This window comes from Myotis daubentonii, chromosome 3 (assembly GCF_963259705.1).
Source record: "Myotis daubentonii chromosome 3, mMyoDau2.1, whole genome shotgun sequence".
Taxonomy (NCBI): domain Eukaryota; kingdom Metazoa; phylum Chordata; class Mammalia; order Chiroptera; family Vespertilionidae; genus Myotis; species Myotis daubentonii.
This window is the reverse complement of record NC_081842.1, coordinates 31,358,751-31,381,730: the sequence shown is the minus strand read 5'-3', so window position 1 is coordinate 31,381,730 and position 22,980 is coordinate 31,358,751. Positions and strand designations below refer to the sequence as shown.

Here is a 22,980-nt window from a genome sequence, read left to right as displayed (position 1 = left end):
TAAAGTGACATACCCTTTTCTTGTTCCAGCTCTCATAATTTTAACAATGTCCTTAGCTCTATTTAGTGCGGGTGTTTGTGGTGGTGTTTTTTTTTTTTTTTTTACATTTTTGATGATCTTGCTGTTTAAAATGGCCCTTCAATGTAGTGCTGAAGTGCTGTCTAGTATTTCTAAGTGAATGAAGGCCGTGATATGCCTTATGCAGAAAATACATGAATTATATAATCTTTGTTCAGGCATGAAGTTATAGTGCTATTGACCATGAGCTCAACATTAGTAAATCAATAGAACAGAAAGACACCTCAAACACGTTTATGTATTATTGGCTAATGAAAATGTGACCAGATGCTCAAAGAACAATAGCCTGGGGAAGTATTTGTTAATTGCATTTTGGCGGTGACTTTACAGAACTAAACTACCAATAATAATGACCATCAACTGTACTTGTTATTTTCCAGTTCCTAATAAAGACTAAAATTCAATTTACAAAAGATAGAAGATGATTTTTCTATAGTTGGCAGTTAATTGGTACTTACTATGTAAAACCAGAAAGGGCGGAAACATTAAAAACCATCACCACTGCAAACTAAAGAAATCAATAGAGATAAAAAGAAAAACAATCTATTTAATACATTAACAACAGTCACAAAAGCACTATTCTTATGTAGACTCAGTTGGTGAAGTCAATCCTGCTTAGTTAGCCTATTTATACTCACTCCACAATCAACCAATCCTACAGGATCCCAAAGCTTCATGAGCAGACTTTTCAGTAGTATGGCAAACCCGAAGTTCTTTTTTTAAAATCACCATTTCATTGGCTAATATAAACAGTTCTCCAGGCTCTGGCATAAGAATATTTAATATTAGCCAACAAAGACAGCCACCTAAACTGAGGGATATAATAGTGGCAGCCTTTTGATTTTTGTGTTTGTTTAAAGTACACAACCTTACATAGTAAGACACTGAGGTGAAATTTCTAACTTGCTTTCTAACCAAGAATGATATTTCCCCCAGAGACCAGCAGGTATTTATAAAAATTGTACTAACATTTTGTAAGAACACATAAACATCAATAAGAAGCTGATTTTCCTGCCATGCAACAAAGGTTTTTAAGAGGAGATATAATACATATATATATATTATTATAGAGAGCTGTAAGATAAATGTTGAGTATTGTCATAGCAGTTGGTTATTTTTATTTCTGAGAAACACTTTTGATACCATTACCATACCCCAAAATAGGTATTAATGCTACTGGTGGTTAAGAAGCTCAGGAGCTATAATTATGCATCTCTTTAACTGTGGAAATTATGCAGGAGAGCTCTGAAAATGTGAGGAGAAAACACCTCACACTTAAATCAATAAATATTTACTAGGAGAAAACTTTTAAAATGACTGCAGCCTTGGTAGAGTTGCATTAATACCAAACAGCCACACTTCTGCCCACTTACAAGTAGTACTATTAAGAAGCAATAAAGCTAAAAAAAAAAAAAAAAAAAAAAAGCAATAAAGCTATCCTATATAATAAAAACCTAATATGCTAAGTGTCTGACCATTCGACTGTTCGGCCAGTCACTATGACGTGCACTGACCACCAGGGGGCAGACGCTCTGACCAGGTTAGCTTGCTGCTGGGGTCCAGTCAATTGGGACTGGGCAAGACAGGCCGGACACACCCTGTAGCCCTCCCGCGGTCCTTCTCTGCCCTGATTGTGCACGTGTGGGGTCCCTCGGCGAGGCCTGCACCTTCTCGCAATCCGGGACTCTTCAGGGGATGTCAGAGAGTCAGTTTCAGCCTGATCCCCGCAAGCCAGGTCAAGGGACCCCCACTGGTGCACAAATCCATGCACCGGGCCTCTAGTGTGTAATAAAATGTGTCAGTTCACAGAAAGTATATTTTTCACAATAGAAAAATTTAATATCTCTAGTTAAACACTTAGATGGGAAACAGCCTAAAGAAAAATGAAGACCTACACACTCCACCTATTTCAACTACAAAGCAAAATGCTCTCACTGTGACTGAAGGAAAATAATTTAATATTCATTATCAGTTTATGGGTATAACTCCAAGGAATGATTATGCTTGTAAATAAACTCAAGATTTTTCCAAAGATTTTTAACTAAAATATGCAAGATATAAAATCAAACTGCAAACCTAGTTCAAAGCAATTAGAGTCCAATGGTTTTCTCATGTTTTCTTGTATGCTCTTTATTTTAAATTGATATTTTAGAACAGTGAATTATCTTTCATAGCAGTGCCTCCAGGTCTGATAATACAGTACCTACTTCAGAATGTAGAGATTTAAGATAAATCAAACTGAACATTAAGGCGTACAAACAGCTAATTTAAGTCTGTTCTTATTTAATAAGGATCGTTTTAACTCATTCAAATACATGGAATGTTGGCACAAAACTTGAAGCTGCTGTAGAAAGATCACAGATGTTCTGTGGGTTATTGGAACTTCCATTTCTCTAAAAACATACCCTTAAATGGTCTTAATTTTACAAATTTAAGTGTTAGGAAAATGTCTAAATAATAAGTAACAATTAAAATAAAATGTTTATTTGTAAATTATATACAGAATACATTTACTTTACGACAAGGAAATGGGAAGAAGAGTCATCCCCTCCCACTCAACGCGCTTGCTTTCTCTGTTGGAGATGACCACCCCTCTCTGAATCCGATGTACAAACCAGTTTGGATTTCTTAAGCTGGAAAAGGAGAATTTGTAGCTAAACTATAAGTGCTGTTTCAGTATACTAGTTGGCTTGTTTCCACAGAATGCTTTTGAACCCTGTTAACTTAGAATCTTAGAAATTTCCTGATATAATTTTATAATCAACAAAAGTTAACTGTCAAAAACAGTGAGTTTAAGCATTTCATCTCAAAGAAACTGTGAAATGGCTACATAACTGCACATAATCTGAAATTTTGTTGTTTCTTTTTACCCATTTAATTATTTTGATTAGTCTAACAGTAAAAAGCCATACAACTATCAAAAATGCCATTAATCTCAATGTCATTGTGGAAAGTGCACCTTTGACAACTATCAAAATTAATGAGACCTATGTACTGTAAAATTATCAAATAGATAAAACTTATAAATGGCTTCTGACTGTACCAATAATAGTATTCTATGAAATGAAGGACTGAATAGTCCCTGGATGTCAAATACATTTCAGTAAGTGGACTTAAAGAATGCTACAAATGTCAGGTATGCATTATGATGATCAGCCAACATAGAAATCCAACCTCTTGCACTTTTTTAGTCCCCAAATTAGGCAGATTATGATTTTTCATGTAAAGATTTAGTTGTTTCTCCATCATTGTCATCTTCTTCCTCCTCTTCACAATCACCATCTGTTTGTTGTTCCAATTCCTCTTTTGTGATCATTTCAAAATCATTCCCATTTCCACTACTGTGTTGGGATCGGTCATCTTCCCTCCTGTCACTGTCTGTGTCAGAATGCCGTTCTCCACCTGAGCCTTCTGTTCCATGATTTCCTGGTCCTACTTTTCCCTCCTCATCTTCCTTTTTCTCACTGTCTGACTTTTCCTCACTGTCAGACTTCTGCTGCTTTTTGGTTTCAGACTTTTCATCTTTCTTTAAGTCTGCTTTTGGTCCTTTATATTCATGTGTGTACAGAGGCCTGAAGGAGTCAATGAAGCCCACATCAGCAGTCAGATTTGGCAAGAACCAAAAGTGGTGCCTTCCTCCAGTTATGAGCCAAATGATGAGAAACAGAATGCAACGAGCTGTGGGAGAAAAATTTCTCTAATTAAATAATTCAAGCATTGACTCTGACAGCAGGGAAGAGTTATTAAGAAAAAATGAGAAGACATTCAGAGCGTTATTATTTGCACATTACATGCACCCTAAATTAAACAATTAAATCCTGATTAGTTTAGCAGCTATCACAGTATTCTAGGCACAGAGCATTCTGTTCTGAACTTGAGGGCATAATGCTACAATGCCATTCAAAAAGTTACTTCTATGTTTTTTTCAGCTGGCTGCTTTTCATTGATAGATGCTTATGATTTATGCAATTTGCTATGTTATAGTTCAAGAAGCACAGCCATCAGTTGCACATTAAGTATGGACAAGACCATCGTATAAGAAAAGAAAATAAATGCAAGTGAGGAATGAAGGTATCTTAAAAAGTCTCTAAAAAAGGAAAACGCAGGGCTGCATGATGACTTTCCTAGACCCTAAGTACTTTAGCAATTCTCCATAAAAAAATTAAAAATTATACTTTTATGACCATATTGGCATAAATACAAATATAATCCTGCATAGAATCATTACCATATACATGTATACATATATTACTTCTGATTTTTAAAAAAATGAAAATGAAAACTTTGGGTCCAAGGCCACATGCCTACTCTGTCTACAGGTAAGTCTTCTAAGTGAAAACTTTTGAACAATAAGAGAACATTTTCCTAGAAGTTATACTTTTTAAAAATTAAATAATTCTGCTTTTTTAAAGGACCAAAACCCTCTCCCAATATTAGGAAATAATACAATGCTAATAAAAACCAGATCACTAAAACAAATAGGGTTTGTGGTTACCTCCAGAGCAGTATTTGACAAAACTCGTTAGTTAATAGAAGAATTAGAGAATTTTAAAGTTGATCATAATGAGTTATCACAAACACATTTAGTTTCCTCTTAATTTACCAATTACATAGAGCTGAGTGATTTTCCTATTTTTTAAAAAAGTCATAATGATTACATGAATGTTATAGACTAGTCAAGTATGTTAGGTTTTTTGTTTTCTTTACAGACAATTATATCACTGTTTTCATATACGGCCTAAAAGAAGCTCATGTATGCTTCTTCCATTATTTTGCTTTGGATAAATAAAAGGAAATGATTTTAGCTGCCTTGACTTTTATGCAGCGGTAATTTCTTCTCTTTTTTAATATATTTTTATTGATTTCAGATAGAAAGGAGAGAGGGAGAGAGAGAGAGAAACATCAATGATGAGGGAACCATTGTTCGGCTGCCTCCTGCACACCCCCTACTGGGGATCGAGCCTGCAACCCAAGCATGTGCCCTTGACTGGAATCGACCTGGGACCTTCAGTCCACAGGCCAATGCTCTATCTACAGAGCCAAATCAGCTAGGCAGTAATTTCTATTTTCATAAAAGAATATACATATTCTAAAAGACTGTGCTACAAACAGAAAAGGCAAATATGTTGGAAATTATGATTTAAGAATAAATTCCACTAATAAAAAATAATGAACATCTTTTAAGAAGGCTGCACAATTTTTTCTCCAAATATAATTATGATGCTATGATAGGCTTTATAGGGTTGTAAGACAGATGGTTCACAGGATGAAATCTTCCCTCAAGTCCAAGAAAAAGCAACATAGAAATGGCACAAATAAAATCTAAGTTCTCACCACATCTATACCTGACATAGCAGAATTCTAACACGTTTTATGGTTTTTCTCTATGTGACATTAAATTACCAGGGTCAAAGGGGAAGACTAATGGAAAAATCACTGTGACATACACTGAGTGGCCAGATTATTATGACCACTCCATCAGTACTTCATTGACACTTCCAAAAATACTGAATATTGAAAACTTCCTAAGCAAATACTTTCAAGGTTTTATTATTATTTGCATAACTAATTCACTTCATTGTACTGATGGGGTGGTCATAATAATATGGCTGGTCATAATAACCTGGCCACTCAGTGTATATTGCCATACTATTTCTAACACTAAGAGTGACACATTTAGAAAATTGCAGAAGGCTTTATTTTAAACGGCAATATTAACAATACATATTCAAAGTAGCACCAAATATAATTTTGACCAATATGTAATAGTTCATAGAATAATATAAATGAAATATCCAGTTTATAAGTGGGCTACAGATCAAAATTATTTGCAAGTAGGTTTGGAATTGGATTTTCTAAAACAACAAAATGTTGGGTTTATTTTCTGGTTTAATTTCACAAGATTATTTAATGCACAATGCTATTTAAATCCATAGTATATTTGAAATAAAAAATTATAGAAAATACACCAAAGAAACATTATTATTATTATTATTTTTAATTTTTGTTTTTTAAAATATATTTTATTGATTTTTACAGAGAGGAAGGGAGAGGGATAGAGAGTTAGAAACATCGATGAGAGAGAAACATCGATCAGCTGCCTCCTGCACACTCCCCACCGGGGATGTGCTCGCAACCAAGGTACATGCCCTTGAGCGGAATTGAACATGGGACCCTTGCGTCCGCAGGCTGATGCTCTATCCACTGAGCCAAACCGGTTAGGGCGAAACATTATTTTATAATCTTTTTTTAAAAAATGTTTTTACTGATTTCAGAGAGAGTATGGGAGACACAGAGAGAGACAGAAGCATCAATGATGAGAATCATTGATCAGCTGCCTCCTGCACGTCCCCTACTAGGAATCGAGCCCGCAACCAAGGCATGTGCCCTGACTGGGAATTGAACTGTGACCTCTTGGTTCATAGGTAAACACTCAACCATTGAGCCATACCAGCCAGGCAAGAAACAGTATTTTAAAATGCAAAACAATATAATAACCATAAATTATTGTGAATAGTGGTTTAAGTAAAAGATAAGCAAGTGGCTCTGGCCAGTGTGGCTCAATTGGTTGGAGCATCATCTCATGCACCCGGTTCAATTCCCAGTCAGGGCATGTACCCAGGTTGCAGTTTTGGGGGCTCATACGGGAGGCAACCAATCAATGTTTCTCTCTCACATTGGTATTTTTCTTTCTCTCCGCCCGCCTCCACCTCACTCCCTTGGTCTCTCTCTCTAAAACAAACAAACAAAAAACCATATCCTCCTGTGAGGATTAAAAAAATAAAATGATAAGCAAGTGGGTTAATTCTGTTCAGTGGAGTTAAACCTTTGCTGAAAATTTTCAAAGGGCTTCTCAATTTTCAAGCATTTGAGAATGGTGCCGGAAGACACCATCTGATTATATATAATGTCAGATTAAAGTTACGGCTTCTCATTCTGGATACACTACCACTATTTACCCGCTTCACAGTATGACTTGGCCCACAAATGTGCTGTTACATGCAAAGCATCAGGGGTTTTCTCAAGGTGACTAAGCGACAGGAAGGGAAAAATGAAAGGCAGGTGGAAAGGCTTCACACAGTCAGAGATCTGATAGAAAAAAGAGGCCTGTAAACCCACTTGAGTGAAAACTCTAGATGAGCTCCTGGGCCCACGGGTGGAGGCACCAACTCAGAACATACCTTGATGTCTAGGATGAAGGCATATACAGAAGGAAATTGCGTAGGGCTGTAGGAGTAATGCTTTATAAACGTAGGAGTCTATTATTATCGTAGAACCTCAGAATAACTTGCACTTACTTCAGATATTCTTGGTCAAATTATGTCCTCTAACAATAGGTACTAGGTTAATAATGTGGGTGTTGTTTTTAATTTTTATACAGAAGTACTCCTATACGTCTTGGTGGAAAGCTGATTTATCAGTTGGAAAAAATAATCAGAAATCAGTACCACATGCTAACATAAACTCAAGCATGTCAAACTCTGTTTATTTGGCCCGTGTTAGCCTTTGAGTTTGACATGCTTGCTCTAGATCAGTGGTTCTCAACCTTCTGGCCCTTTAAATACAGTTCCTCATGTTGTGACCCAACCATAAAATTATTTTCGTTGCTACTTCATAACTGTAATGTTGCTACTGTTATGAATCGTAATGTAAATATCTGATATGCAGGATGGTCTCAGGCGACCCCTGTGAAAGGGTCGTTCGACTGCCAAAGGGGTCATGACCCACAGGTTGAGAACCGCTGCTCTAGATGGTTCAAGGAATTATATTTAAGTAAAAAATCAGTAGACAACTTTGGATAAGCTAAGAAAAATTCCTTTTCCAAAGCGAAAGATTAAATTAGACGTGCCCACCCAATGTCAGAAAATCTTCAAAGACTAGGATTTTAAGTAAAATAATATTTGTTGAATTTTTTCATGGTAAGTAACATGCTCACTGTAAAAAATACAGACAAGTGTAAAAAAATACCATTAAAATCATTCATAACTATCGCCACTATTTATATTTAGGTACATTTCCTTCCAGTCAAACCCTTCTTGGCATTGAGTGCTTCCATTTCAAAAAAATCTTCCTAATTAAATAGACAAAACCCACTTCATTATTTTATCATTGTTTGATTACTAGTGATGAGCATTTTTCATGTATTTATTAATCACTTATTTTTAATATCCTCTTTTAAACTGGGTTTTTATATCGTTTTGTTTTTAGCTATGAAAGACATCCAGAAATGTAAAACAAACTTACTTATGTGTTCTTTTTGACTTTTAAAAAACATTTTAAAACTCCTTAATGCATCTAGAATTTATTTTGGCACATGGATACAAATTGATTTTTCCTAATGGTAAGTCAATTGTTTAGAATCATTTATTAAATATATACAAGGAATTTAAATATTTACTATGTTTCATTTGCTTAAGTCAAATATAAAAATGTTTTACTGAAAATATTATGTCTAACAAAGAACAATCATGATAAAAATATTAACATTCTTGCAGTAGCTAATTTTTAAACCCTATCAATGTGCACATTAAGCCATATTAAATCTTTTTTCTTCAGAATAGATCAAATCTAATCAAGCATACATACTACTCCTTCAAGTCTGAGTCAGATTTGGGATATGACCCAAAAAGTAGGTCCATACACTTTTTTATTTACCAATTTTAATTGTGATGTTAATTACTGAAGCTCCAGGCTACAGTTCTAAATACTCAATATCTACCTTATTGAAGTCAGTTATACTTACCAATAGCAAGGAGAAGAATGCTGGCTACAAAACAGCCTGCACCCACACTGAGGTAATAAACACCCACTCTCATTTCTGCTGGCCAAAGAGGGAAGAGGGTGGCTGCTATCACTGCAATCACTGGAATAAGAAATGACAAAGTTACATAGATAACTTTTAGATTAAAATTTTAAATGGCATGGATGATATAACAGTGAATATATTCCTAGGGGGGAAAAGTGAAACATAAATATATTAAAATAGAGGCCCTGTGCACGAAATTCATGCACTTGAGTTGGCGGCGGCGGGGGGGGGGGGGGGGGTGTCCCTAAGCCAGGAGGGCACCCTCTCGCAGTCCAGGAGCCATCAGGGGATGTCTGACTGCTGGCTTAGGCCTGCTCCCCACCAACAGTTAGACACCCTTAACACTGCTGCAGAGGCGGGAGAGGCTCCCGCCACTGGCGCTGTGCTCACCAGCTGTGAGCCCAGCTTCTGGCTGAGCGGCGCTCCCCCTGTGGGAGTGCACTAACCACCAGAGGGCAGCTCCTGCGTTGAGCATCTGCCCCCCTGGTGGTCAGTGCGCGCCATAGCATCTGGTCGTTCTGCCGTTTGGTCAATTTGCATATTAGCCTTTAATGATATATTAAAAATTGCCATTTTTGTAGGTAAAATATGGTCAATTATCAACCATTTCCCATAATTCTGTTTAACAATTTAACTACTGTTCCTAAATTAGGTTAAGATTTTTCTAGTATAAATTACATATAGTTAGAAAAAAAGTGCTGTCAAAAAATGTGAAATGATCAATTGCTACTGTTCTCCAGCAATGTCTACTTTATTTTTTGACTATAAGATATCTGTCTACTGAACAGGGGAGCTTAAAGAAACAACAACCTAACAACAAAACTAACAACAACAAAGAAGATTCAACAGATCCTCTCCAGAGATTCGGATTCTGGGGTGGAACTCTGACAGAGACAAACTGAAAAGGTCACCTTGTGGTAAGCTAAGAAAAATTCCTACTTCTTTCCCAAAGTGAAAGATTGTATTAGACCTGTCCCCCCTATGTGAAAAAATCTTTAGAGACTAAGATCTTAAACAATATTTATTGGATTTTTTTCATGGTAACATATATGCTTATTGTAAAAATTACAGGGAAGTATAAAAAATAACATACAAATCATAACTATCACCACTATTTATATTTAGGTGCATTCAGGTGTGATACAGAGGTTTTTGATAGGTAGGGAAACTGTATACAAGTAACTTTAGTTTTTTTAAGTACAGTGGGACCACACTGAATAACTGTAAGAAATTAGAAGTCTGGTTATTAGGTCTTTAGAGCAAAAGAGCTCAGAATTCAAATTCTAGCTATATCATTTATAAGCTAAGTAACCCTGGGCAAGTTATTTAACCCCGTTGAGGCTAAATTACTTTATATATATATTTAATACGTGTCTGTTCCTATTTTTTAAAGGTTGCTGTAAGGATGAAATGAAATAATGCATATAAAATAATTAGCAACATTACTAGTACTTAGTCGGTAATCAATAGCTATCAGATATTTGTATTGGAATTACCTGAGTTTCAACTTTTTGAATGGGGTCCTATGATACCTTGTTGATCAAGCTTGTTTAACTGCTCTTTTTTTTTTACTTGTTAAATCATGCTCTCCCTGCCCACCCATGAATAACACATACCCATGGTTAAAAATCCACACCAATAAAAACAAAGCAAAAGGTATAAAGGGAGGTCTCCATCAAATTCTTGGTTCATTCCCCTGAAGTGAATTAGTAGAGACTGCCTATATAAAATTAAATTTGGTACATAGAATTTTTTTCTACATAAATAAGCTTATACTAGTCTTACTCTTTTGCAATTTCTTTTTCATTTAATCAGTTCTAGATATCTATCAGTACATTCTACCTAATTCTTTAAAAGCTGTATTGTATTCTAGTGGGCAGTTTCACCATTTTCCTTCAGAGTAATTTTCTACTGAAGAATAAGAATTATTAACAGTTTTATCCTATTATACACAACAGTTCAACAAATACCAAACTACATGTACATTTGTACAACTGATTACAGCACAAGATAAATTAGTTGAGATGTAACTGTTAGGTCAAAAGGTATAGATATTTAAAATTTGAAACACAGTTGCTAATTACCCTCCTAAATATAATCTGAGGGATTTGGATTAGAATAGATAACAGTGTCAATGCACACTTCTGAATAAATTCTTTGTGCAACTGTATGAAGAACAACCATGGCCCCTGGCTGAGTGGCTTAGCTGCTTGGAGCATTGTCCCATACACCAAACGGTTGTGGGTTTGATCCCTGTCAGGATGCATATGGGAGATAACTGATGGATGTCTCTCTCTTTCACATCAATGTTTCTCTTGCTCTCTGTCTCTCTCCCTAAAAAAAAATTAATAAAAATACATCCTCGGATGAGGATAGAAAAAAAAAAAAAAGAACAGCCATGGGATAAATTTTGAGAAGTAGAATAGCTGGGTCAGTGTATACACATTTAAAATCTCAAAAGGCATTGCCAAACTGCCCGCCATAAAAACATAAACAAGGGACATACCATCAACTGTTGCAGAGTGTTGGTGTTTCCCAAGTGTTAGACTAACTTCATTAAGAATAGATATTATCAAACTCTGTAATTCTCTTAATCACTGTTGCTTTACTTTGTATTTATTATGAGTGTGATTAAGTATCATTCATGATTATTGGTCACTGTATTTCTTTATCTGTGAGCTATCTTTACCATTTTTCTACCAGGTTGTTAATCTCTTAAATATCTTTGCTTTAATGTGTTGCAAATACTCTCCTAATTTTATCTTTTATCTTCTGACTTTAACATATATTTTAAAAACATAACTATTTTATATTAAGTATTTTTCTTTATGGCATCCGCATTTTTATTTTCCTTTCTAAATTTTAGAGATTGTACTTACCGAGAATTAATCCCATGACAAAGGTTTTAAAGTGAACTGGGTCATAGATCCACACAAATACCTAGAGGAATCAAGAAACCACAGTGCTGTAAGTTTTAAGGTCACATTAGAAGGTAAGCTCAATTCTGTTTTAGATCTTCTACAAGAGTAATTTCCAACCTCTTGACATTTGAGAACTGCTTTTTAAGGTAAACAAATTTCAAATACCTTTCCTTCAGTATTATTTTGGTTTATTTTGTTTCCAGTTAGAAAACTGTTTAAAAAACTATAAATTCTGTAATGCACTTAAGTAAATTTCTACCTATTTACATGCTTTTAACAATTTGTTCATGTGTGTAAACTATTACTTATTCAACCTGAAGACCAAAAGTTTACCTTCTTGTCTTTAATATAATTATGTACACTGGCATGAGCAGAACAGTCTGGGTTAAGAGCACAGTTTCCAGCCAGGCTCTATTACAGATCCGGCAGCTTCAACCCCACCCTGTTCTTTCCCATGGATGATACGAAAAACCATTATTAAAAGGTCATGCTTAGTGAACATAAAGATGCTATGACCCCCTGCAATAATTTCACTGCCTACTTCCCCAGGGAAGGTCTGTAGCCCATACACTGGAAACCACTGCTTTAATGCTTAACTTATTTTATAGAACAGAAACTGACTTCATTCAGAACAATCAAATGCTGCATAATCATCATCCACAAAACTCCTAGATTTATCTCTTAATTTCTATAAATAACAATACTCCTCCCATTTCCTGGTTCTATTTTGACCACAACTCTTTGGTGTTGTCTTTTGATTTGTTTCTATTTTTAACACTGGAGGTTCCATTCTTCTTTTCTTTAACTCTGCACATTTCCCCTGGAAATCAGATCCACAGACATCGCTTCTGCCAGTTAGCATTCTAAAAAAACAAATTTTTAAAGACATTTCCCACCTCTGTACATTTGAAAGCCTGCTTCTTTGCTACATCTTTCTACAGAATAAAATCTAGCCTTTTCAGGAATGCAAGCACCATGGTTTTGCTCAAACCGCTTCATTTGCCTAACAGGTCTATAACACCTTCCCGGTGCACCTGGTAATGTGCCAATCATCCTTCAAGGCTCAGCTCAAGTGTGTAGGATCTTCAGAACTCCTTATCTTCTTGATTAAATTAACCATCTCTAATCTGTATTCTCACATCATTACACTTAACACATTGTAACACAGTACCATGTTTAAAAGTTTGTACGTTTGCTAGACAATAAGAGCATCTAAGAAGAGAATATGTATCATGCTATTCCCAGCATCTATAAAAATGTTTTGGCATAATATTTTGGCCAATGCTTGATGTGTGGTCTTCAATTATGTGGCTCTTAAGCATGGGTTCACATCAGAATCACCCTGGGACACGTTACAGAACAAGACACACACACATACACACATGAGATTCTCATGCAACTGTGTCCAAAATGAGCCTAGGACACATATTTTCTGAAAAGCTTTCCTAGGATTTCAAACTCATAGCTCCCAGAAATCACTACTTCTACTTTACATATACTATTTTTGTATTAGGTATAGGAAGAATAGATCTTGAAATTCACAACAATTTAATGGCCAGTATATAACTAATACTTCTGTAATGGTTTAATGACTAAATTAACCATTCTGCTCTTTTTCCTTTGATAGCAATGGAAATCCTGCATTTTTGGCTGGGCAAACGACTGCCCAGTACAAAAAGCATATTTCTAAGATTTTACTGCAGGTAGGCATGACCATGTGACTAGGTTTTGGATAATGGAATCCAAGAAAGGAAACTGCCAGCTTTCTGGGAGGTGTCCTTAAAGGGGAGGCAGGTCCCTCTTTCTCCTTCCCTCCTTTGGATGCAGATACAAGGCTGGCAGTCATCTGGGACCATGAGGGAATTATTCTTCACATAGAAGGGAGAGTTCAGACCTACCATGGAGCTGTCATTACCTGTAGTGCTTACCCTTCAGATTTCCTTGATGACAGAGAAATAAGCATTTATTTTGTTTTAAGTAACTGTTATTTCAAGTTTCCTATCACTCATACACAGCTGAACCTAATTCTGATTTTTCATAAATTTCATGTCTTAATTCAGATAAATTATTGATTTTCAAAATATGTTTTTTATTGACTTTAGAGAAGCGGGGGACGGAAAGAAAGAGGGAGAGAGAGAAAAACATCCATAGGTTGCGTCCTGTACGTGCCCTGACTGGTGATTAAACCCGCCAGCCTTTAGTATACAGGATGATGCTCTAACACACTGAGCCACACTGGCCAGGGCCAGAGAAATAATTTATTTTTAAAAAGAGTAAATTTTATATCTACCTCGTTAGATTTATCTAAATTGTTTTCTTAGCGAAAGCATTAAAGATAATTCTAAATATTCCTATGGAAAACTGGATTTCTACCTATCAGCTAGATACTCTCACCTCATTTCCATCCAGAAAAACTTGATCATCATGTGGCTCAAGCTTGAATTTTTTCTTAGTTTCCTTCTTTTTGGGAGTTCCTGGAGCTTCCTCCTATTAAAACAAAAGTTAAATAGAAGAAAAAGCACTTACAAACAAGCAAAAAGCACAATGACATTCATATAGTAACAAAATTTTAATCTTTGAGATAGAGATAAAAATTCTCAACCATGGTATTTATAAAAACCCGAACATGCTTATCTTAAACTAGATGCCCAGTGCACGAATTCGGGCACAGGTGGAGGTCCCTTGGCCTGGCCAGCAATCAAGGCCTATGGGGGGCCAGCCAGGGGAAGGGACCCCAGGAGGTTGGTCAGCTGGTCGAGGGGCTGGCCGGCTGGGGGGAGGGACCGTGGGACATTGGCTGGCTGGCCCTCTGATCAGTGCCATCGTGGTGGGGAGGGAGGCTGACTGGGGGAAGGGGCTGTGGGAGGTTGGCTATGGGAGTGCACTGACTACCAGGGGGCAGCTCCTGCATTGAACATATCTGCCCCCTGGTGGTCAGTGCGCATCATAGTGACTGGTCGACCAATTGTTCGGTCTAACAGTCGCTTAGGCTTTTATATATATATATATATACTAGAGGCCCGGTGCACAAAATTCGTGCACTAGGGGAGGGGAGGAGGTCCCTCAGTCTGGCCTGCACCCTCTCACAGTTTGGGAGCCCTCGGGAGATGTCCGACTGACAGTTTAGACCAGCCGTGGGCAAACTACGGCCTGTGGGCCGGATCCGGCCCGTTTGAAATGAATAAAACTAAAAAAAAGAAAGACCGTACCCTTTTATGTAATGATGTTTACTTTGAATTTATATTAGTTCACACAAACACTCCATCCATGCTTTTGTTCTGGCCCTCCGGTCCAGTTTAAGAACCCATTGTGGCCCTCGAGTCAAAAAGTTTGCCCACCCCTGGCTTAGACCCACTCCCCAGGAGCAGGCCTAAGCCAGTAGTCGGACATCCTTAGTGCTGCTGCGGAGGTGGGAGAGGCTCCTGCCACTGCCACTGTGCTTGCCAGCCATCAACCCAGCTCAGGGCTTCTGGCTGAGCAGTGCTAACCCTATGGGAGTGCACTGACCACCAGGGGGCAGCTCCTGCACTGAGAGTCTGCCCCCCTAGTGGTTAGTGCATGTCATAGCAACCAGTGGTTCCACCATTCAGTCGATTTGCATATTAGCCTTTTATTATATAGGACTAGAGGCCCGGTGCACAAAAATTTGTGCACTGGGGGGGGGGGGGCGGGTGGTGTCACTCAGCCTGGCCTGTGCCCTCTTGTAGTCTGGGACCCCTCGGGGGATGTCCACCTGCTGGCTTAGGCCCGCTCCCCAGGGGATCGGGCCTAAGCTGGCAGTCAGACATCCCTCTGGCAGCCCAGGAGCCCTTGGGAGATGTCCACTTGCCAGCGGGGAGCAGGCCTAAGCTGCAGTCAGACATCCCTAGTGCTGCTGAGGCGGGAGAGGATCCCAGCACTACCGCTGTACTGGCAGCCGTCAGCCTGGCTTGTGGCTGAGCAGAGCTCCCCCTGTGGGAACGCACTGACCACCACAGGGGGCAGCTCCTGCATTGAGCATCTGCCCCCTGGTGGTCAGTGTGTGTCATAGTGACCAGTCATTCCCAGTTGTTCTGCTGTTAGGGTCAATTTGCATATTACCCTTTTATTATAATAGGATGGTTGTTACATAGCATTTCACGATTGCTCATATGCCAGTAATCCTGTGCACATAATGACTTTTGATTTTTACTTAATCTTAATTGAAATCACCTTTTTGGATTCTTCCTTTTCACCATCTTTTTTTTTCTCTTTTTCCTTTTTGGTTTTTTCATCCTTTAGATTTTCTTTCTTGCTCTTTTTATCTTCTTCTTTTCCACTTTCAGCTTTTCCTTTTTCTTTTTCCTTTTTAATGTCTTTATCATACTTCATTTTCATTACTTTTAGTGCTCGGTGAAAAAACTGTTTCTTTAAAAGCCTTTAGAAAAAAAGGTATGACAATTATAAGATACAGACTGAAAAGCAAAAATATCAAGACCTGAATAAAATGAGCAAGGGAAGACATACATTGGCAACTCACAGAGAAATTATAATTAGTAAGCCATGGAAAATAAAAATCAATCCCACCTCTAATAACAAAAAAACACTACATAGCCAATCTGGGTATATAAAAGGTATCAATCTAATTTTCATTTTTTAAACTACATAATTTAGATATGAGATTGTATAGATTTGGAATTATCCTTATGAAATTTTTTCTACATTCATTAAGAGTAACCATGACTCTGTTTTATTTAATGTTGTCTCAAATTTCTAACCTTATAATCCCACTGAAAAATCCTTACATTTGTCACCTCAAAGCCATCTTTTCAAATCCAGTTTCAGAGTTTCTGATTTGTGTCTTCATTTCTGCCTGATCAAGTACAATCACCAAAACACAACTCACTGCCACCACCTGTGCCCGTTAATGGTCATTACCCACCTTCAGGGGCCTGCTCAAGCACATCATACCACCTGTTAACTGGATGCCCCTCTCCTGCCAAATGATCACTTATTTCTGGTATTATGCTCTGCCCTCCAAGCACCGGTTTTTACCTGCCTGGCTGGGCTTCTTTCTGCTGCCCCATTAGTACACCCCATGGACATCTCCACAAAGCTAACTTCTAGGTACCCTCACCTGGCCTTCCACTTGTTCAAAAGATCTATATAGCAAGTAATTGTGCAACTGTCTGAAATACCCCCAAAGACTCCACCATTAATATCTACTACCCATATGCATATGTATGTAAACCAAAAAAAAATTGAAATGAGTCCCTTAATAATTAACTACTTATGGGTAGAAAGTGAGATTTAAGAGTAGTGGCAGGTATTTGAATATGAAGGGGGATTTCAAAATTTTACTCTACTTCAGAATTTCTTATAAAAATTTATAATGAAAATATTCTAATTTTATTTACTTCTGTACTTATGTGATTTCCAGATTTTCTATCAGGAACATTATTTACCACTTAACATGAAAACAAAAACACATCCTATTCATTGTATATTAGTTACAAACCAGCATTTCATATTACAGTTCATATTATGGATTTCCATATATGAAGAGTACATATATATACACACAGATACTTAAGTACACATTCTCAAATGGTAATGTGTTTTATATAACTAATTTGGATTTTCTTCTATATCATTTTAAGTGGAAAAATTTGTTCTTAATAAAGTAATAAATAATTTAAAAAATCAAACAGAATTTTAAGAGGAAAAAATCTTTCCCTTAGTGAGTAGACACAGAAGTGCACAGAGCCAGTAGAAAAATCAGCTCTGTCACCATTCCTGCACAGTTGCCCCACCCCATAGAAGGAAAATAGACTGTAAACCAATCAAATTGTTGAAAAGTTCATATTCAGCCCTGCTGGTGTGGCTCAGTGGTTGAGCATCAACCCATCAACCAGGAGGTCACATGTGATTCCTGGTCAGGGCACATGCCTGGGTTGCAGACTCAATTCCCAGTAGGGGCATGCAGGAGGCAGCCGATCGATCAACGATTCTCGCTCATCACTGATGTTTCTATTTCTCCCTCTCTTTTCCTCTCTCTAAAATCAATAAAAAAAAACACATAAAAATGTTTTTTCAAAATGTGGTAGCTATTTCATAGGGGTTTCTAGGACTAAATGAGAAGCATGGTGCCCAACATATATGTTAGCCATTACTGCCATAACAAAATCTTGAATTTCTTTAATAGTTATGGAATACACATATACAAACACATTTGGTCTCATGAATCACTAATTTTAACATCATTCCATTCTGTAATAAGTAATACTAGTAATAAGTAGACTCATTGACTTATTCTTTGATAGGTTTCCAGAGAACTTCTACTTCAACTCACTTTATGCCTCAAAAGTGAGATGACATTTACTATTGTAATAATATCAGGGCCTCCATTAGTTAAGCTTTAAGTACGTCATATAGTACAAATCACTTATACAAAGCTCTCTGACGCTTTCACATAACTATTCATATTTCCCTATCTTACTTCCCCATACTTCCCTGTTCTGTGCCCTTTGCCAGGATCAAATGTCCTTTCTCCTATCGTTTGCTGGGTAATCAGCTATCTATGTTTCAAAATTTGAAAAAGCACATTTTTCCTGTGAAGCCATTCTTGAAGTTTCCCCATCTCTGTCTTCCTTACGGAACACACTGCACTGTAGTAGTCATGAATCTTCTTTAACAGACTAGATTAGGTGCTTTGGAGGCAGGAACCAAGTCACGGTCATCTTTGTATTTCCGGGGCCTGGCATATAATAGATATTTGTTGAATAAATAAATTGGTGAAAGGCAGCAAGTTATTAAATTGCTTTCCTCACCTCTTAATTTTTTAAATTTTTTTTTAGGTTTAACAAACATTTATAGATGCCAGGTATGTGTTCAGGACTTTCACTTATGTGACAATGGTGAGGTTTCATTAATGCCCACATTGTGCTATCGAGTAACAATAACGTATAAAACAGTCCTACAATTGCCTTCAGATTTAGCTGCCAAGAAGTTAAAAAAAACTGACACGTGCAACAATTCTAAAATAGTTAAGGGCTAAACTATATGATAGCACCTTTATAAATACTGTCGAACTTTAGATACAAAGATTAATGTGGGTTGGAGGACCTGAGGAATATCACATGGTGGAGATGGGACTTGAGAGATATTTATATTGAAAAGCAGACAGGAGAGAGGGAGAACCATTTGGGAAAAGTGGCAGGTTATGATTAAGTAAAGACTAGAAGAGAGAATGAGTGTGGCATATGAACAGGAGTTGGAAGGAGATTATTGGACTGAGCGTTGGTGATGCAGTCATTTGGGAGAGTTAGGATGGTGCTAGATTAAAGGCTGAAGAGTTCGTGCTTGAAACAGGACACAAAGAACCACTGCACTAGGACATCTTAGATAAGTTTGTTTTGTGTATTATCCTACACTTTCTTGTTCTGTTTGTCTTCAGACTCCCCTAAGCCCACTTAGCAGCTTCAGAAAATAAGAGTGGGAAAGTGTCCTTTTGTACTTTTGTCTATAGCCAAGCAGGAATCCATGAGGGCTGGCCATCAGGAGGCCTCCATGGTTGTATTAGAAGTGGCTTTGAAGAATTTAAGTAGTTATGTGTCCCCATTTTAGTGCAGAAAGGAAAAACAACCTGACATGAATGGGAATAACATACACAATGAAAAATGAGTGTATCTCTAGGGCAATGGTCGGCAAACTGTGGCTTGTGAGCCACATGCGGCTCTTTGGCCCCTTGACTGTGGCTCTTCTACAAAATACTGATGTCTGCGCATGGGCCAAGAAGTTTCAATTGCACTGTGCGTGTGCATCCGCACGTGGTATTTTGTGGAAGAGCCACAGTCAAGGGGCCAAAGAGCCGCATGTGGCTCGTGAGCCACAGTTTGCCGACCACAGCTCTAGGGCATTTTCTGTACTCAGGTCTTTTGGGCTTTTCATATAACAAGGTATCAACACTCCTAAAAAGCTAACAGATGTCGCTTAATGCTGGCTGCTCTCCTCAGAAATTTGGGCTTATAGATTTAATATTCAAATAGTTCTATTTTCACTGCTATTTGAAAGAGAGTTCCTAGGAAACCTTTTGTAAGCTGAAAGGGAGGAAAATAAGGGTATCTCTTGCTTTTCAAAATTTGCTTTATGTTGCTTGACTTTAGTACCTATTTTTGTTAACCTAAAGAAATCTGAAGAGGATTTTTGCTTTTACAAATAAAGCTGTTACTGTAATAATGCAGGTCTTGCCCTAGCCGGTTTGGCTCAGTGGATAGAGCATCGGCCTTTGGACTGAAGGGTCCCAGGTTCAATTCCGGTCCAGGGCACATGCCCGGGTTGTGGGCTCAATCCCCAGTAGGGGGTGTGAAGGAGGCAGCCAATCGATTCTCTCTCATCATGGATGTTTCTATCTCTCTCTCCCTCTCCCTTCCTCTCCGAAATCAATAAAAATATATTTAAAAAATAATGTAGGTCTTTTGCGAACTTTCAAAAGCAGAGGATACCTGCATTGACAGGTGAATTCCTTCATCTTAATTTTTACTTCATTAAACGCATCATCATTTTGTTGGAGAAGACAGTATAGCATGCAGTGGTTAAGAGCATGGACTATGGCCAGACCGGTGTGGTTCAGTGGTTGAACGTTGACCTATGAACCAGGAGGTCACAGTTCAATTCCAGGTCAGGGCACATGCCAGGATTGCAGGCTCAATCTTCAATGGCAGGGGCGTGAGGGGGCAACCGATCAATGATTCTCTCTCATCATTGATGTTTCTATCTCTCTCCTTCTCTCTTCATCTCTGAAATATATATATAGCACAGGCTATGGAGTAAGACTGTTTCATTTAGAATTCTGGCTGATACTTTAGTTAGCTGAGTGACTTTGGATAATTTACATAGCATTCTCTGTTTTTGTGTTTATTACATTGCTTAGTTTTTATATCACATATAAAAAAATCTATTTTGAGGCAAGGCGGGGAAATTTGTACTTTGGAGTGCTAAACATACAAGTGGCTGTAAAGAAAAATACCAACTATATCACTGTTAGCTCATCCCTGCTCCAACAATGAAAATTGTATTGCTTCTGAAAGGTCCATTAGTGACTCTAGTTTTTAACAACTACAAATTTTAAGAAAAAATTTTTTTAAACGTTTTTATTGATTTCAGAGAGGAAGAGAGAGGGAGAGATAGAAACATCAATGATGAGAGAGAATCACTGATTGGCTGCCTCCTTCACACCTCCTACTGGGATCGAGCCCACAACCCAGGCATGTGTCCTTGACTGGAATTGGAACCTGGGACCCTTCAGTCCACAGTCCAATGCTCTATCCACTGAGCCAAACCGGATAGGGCAATTTTAGAAATTTTAAATAATTCCTTAACTTTACAGCTTTAGAAACAAGGCTGTGAAGTAATGGTTTTTCAGAGGAGCCTCATGTGGCTGATACTTTAAATGTCTTTAGACAATATACTAGTAAATTGCTATGTGTACCTCCCTACCATACATATAAAATAATCTAAAATGTCAAATTCCCACCTACTATAAACTATAGTGTCATAAAAAACAAAAAAACTTGGTTCATCAATATCTTAATAAATATGCTGACCTATTTAAACCAAAGGGAAAAAATGAAAAAAAAAAAAAAAACAAACACAAAAAAACAGCGTACTTATTTCCAAGAGGAAACTGATTTTTATATACCACTCACCATCAAAAGTTTTTCCCAAAGGAGTACTTATTATGAAAAACATGAATACACTAGAGGCCTGATGCACAAAGATTTGTGCAAGAATGGGCCTTACTTCCCTGGCTGCCAGCACCGCTTTCGCTCTGGCTGGCCAGAGCTGCCTTTCCGCCTTCCCACGCTGCCCAGAGGCCTGGAATGGCTGGAGCAATAAGGACCGCCTGCGTTGTTGTCCTGCCCTGCCCCCAGCCGCTCAGCACCTGTGCATGCAAATTAACCCGCCATCTTTGTTGGGTTAATTTGCATACACACGCCTGATTGGCTGGTGGATGTTGCGAAGGTATGGTCAATTTGCATCTTTCTCTTTTATTAGTGTAGATTACTGAACTGTCTATTCTTCATTTTGGAGTCAAGAATATAGATGTTACAGCTGCCTTGATTTTATAAGGAGTAAATCAGCAATCACTAAACAAAATATGGAAGGGTACTGGCTAATAGGTCAGTGTGTTGGCACTAAAAGAACAAACAAGCAAACAAAATCCCCAGGAACAACAGGTCTATTAGGAATCCCTGCCAAAACTTTAGAAAAGACTCCCCAACCATTTGCTCTAGAAAAGAAAGACTTTTTTGTTCACTGTAGGCACTGTTGTATGATTTTTATTGCTGACCTCTTTGGTTTAGTCAGCCTGGCAAATGTACAAATGTTAATAGAACACAAATAAAAATCATAAAAATATGATAGTATAACTAAATAAATGTACTTCCAGAGGTACTGAAGAAATCCAGTTTGCATGTAAAAGCTATGTTTGAGCTATGTTTTAATATCATTACGTTTAATGATGAAAATGGGTAAGAAGCTTCAGAACTATGGAGAATATTACTAAGTTACTATTTAGTTATCCTTCACTAAGAAATAAATACTACCTGTTGCAGTAGTCAACCACAGACTCCCTTGTTGTAAATAAAGCTTCCTCTCCTTTCTTGGCCTTTGCCCACTTTGAATCCAAAAGGCAATCCACTGCTTTTGAAGCTAAAGAAGAAATTTATTATTTTACATTTAGTATACATAGAAATTTATGTCTACCTAAATATTTTCTAAGGCAAATTTCAACATAATGGCATCAGAAAATAAAACCAAATTCAATAGAAAATTTAAGTCTGACATGATCATGATAAATAGTTCCTCAAAACCTCAATTTGTGAAGCATATCAGTAAGCATCTTTTTAAAGTAATGCTGGGAAATAAATTATATTTTAAAACATTAACTAAGGCAAGATAAATTAATGGGAAAATATTCTAAACAAAGAATTCAAAATAAATATCAATCATCGAATAATTACAATTAAATGAAGGCTAAAGAAACCAAAAATCTTCCTCTCCTCCAGTAACAAATTCTGTCATTATGCTTTTAACTGTAACCCACTGAGGAATAAGTTCTGAACAAGCTACTTCTAGAAGCAGCTAAATATATTAGTTCTGAAGCAAATAGCACATCAATTTTTCTAAACTCTTAATGAATATAAAAATTAATCA

General features: G+C 37.3%; 1 protein-coding gene across 1 annotated transcript in view; it reads right to left on the bottom strand.

Annotated features, from left to right (window-relative positions):
* Positions 1–2,182: 2,182 nt before the first annotated feature.
* The window catches only part of SEC62 (SEC62 homolog, preprotein translocation factor), a 30,462-nt gene continuing 9,664 nt past the window's right edge, over positions 2,183–22,980 (bottom strand). The window contains exons 3-8 of the mRNA XM_059687000.1: positions 22,371–22,476; positions 15,997–16,201; positions 14,200–14,292; positions 11,764–11,824; positions 8,822–8,941; positions 2,183–3,756 (exon numbers count right to left, since the gene is read on the bottom strand). Of these exons, the coding sequence (XP_059542983.1) occupies positions 3,287–3,756; positions 8,822–8,941; positions 11,764–11,824; positions 14,200–14,292; positions 15,997–16,201; positions 22,371–22,476 (1,055 nt within the window). The 3' untranslated portion in view covers positions 2,183–3,286. The remainder of the gene's footprint in view (positions 3,757–8,821; positions 8,942–11,763; positions 11,825–14,199; positions 14,293–15,996; positions 16,202–22,370; positions 22,477–22,980) is intronic.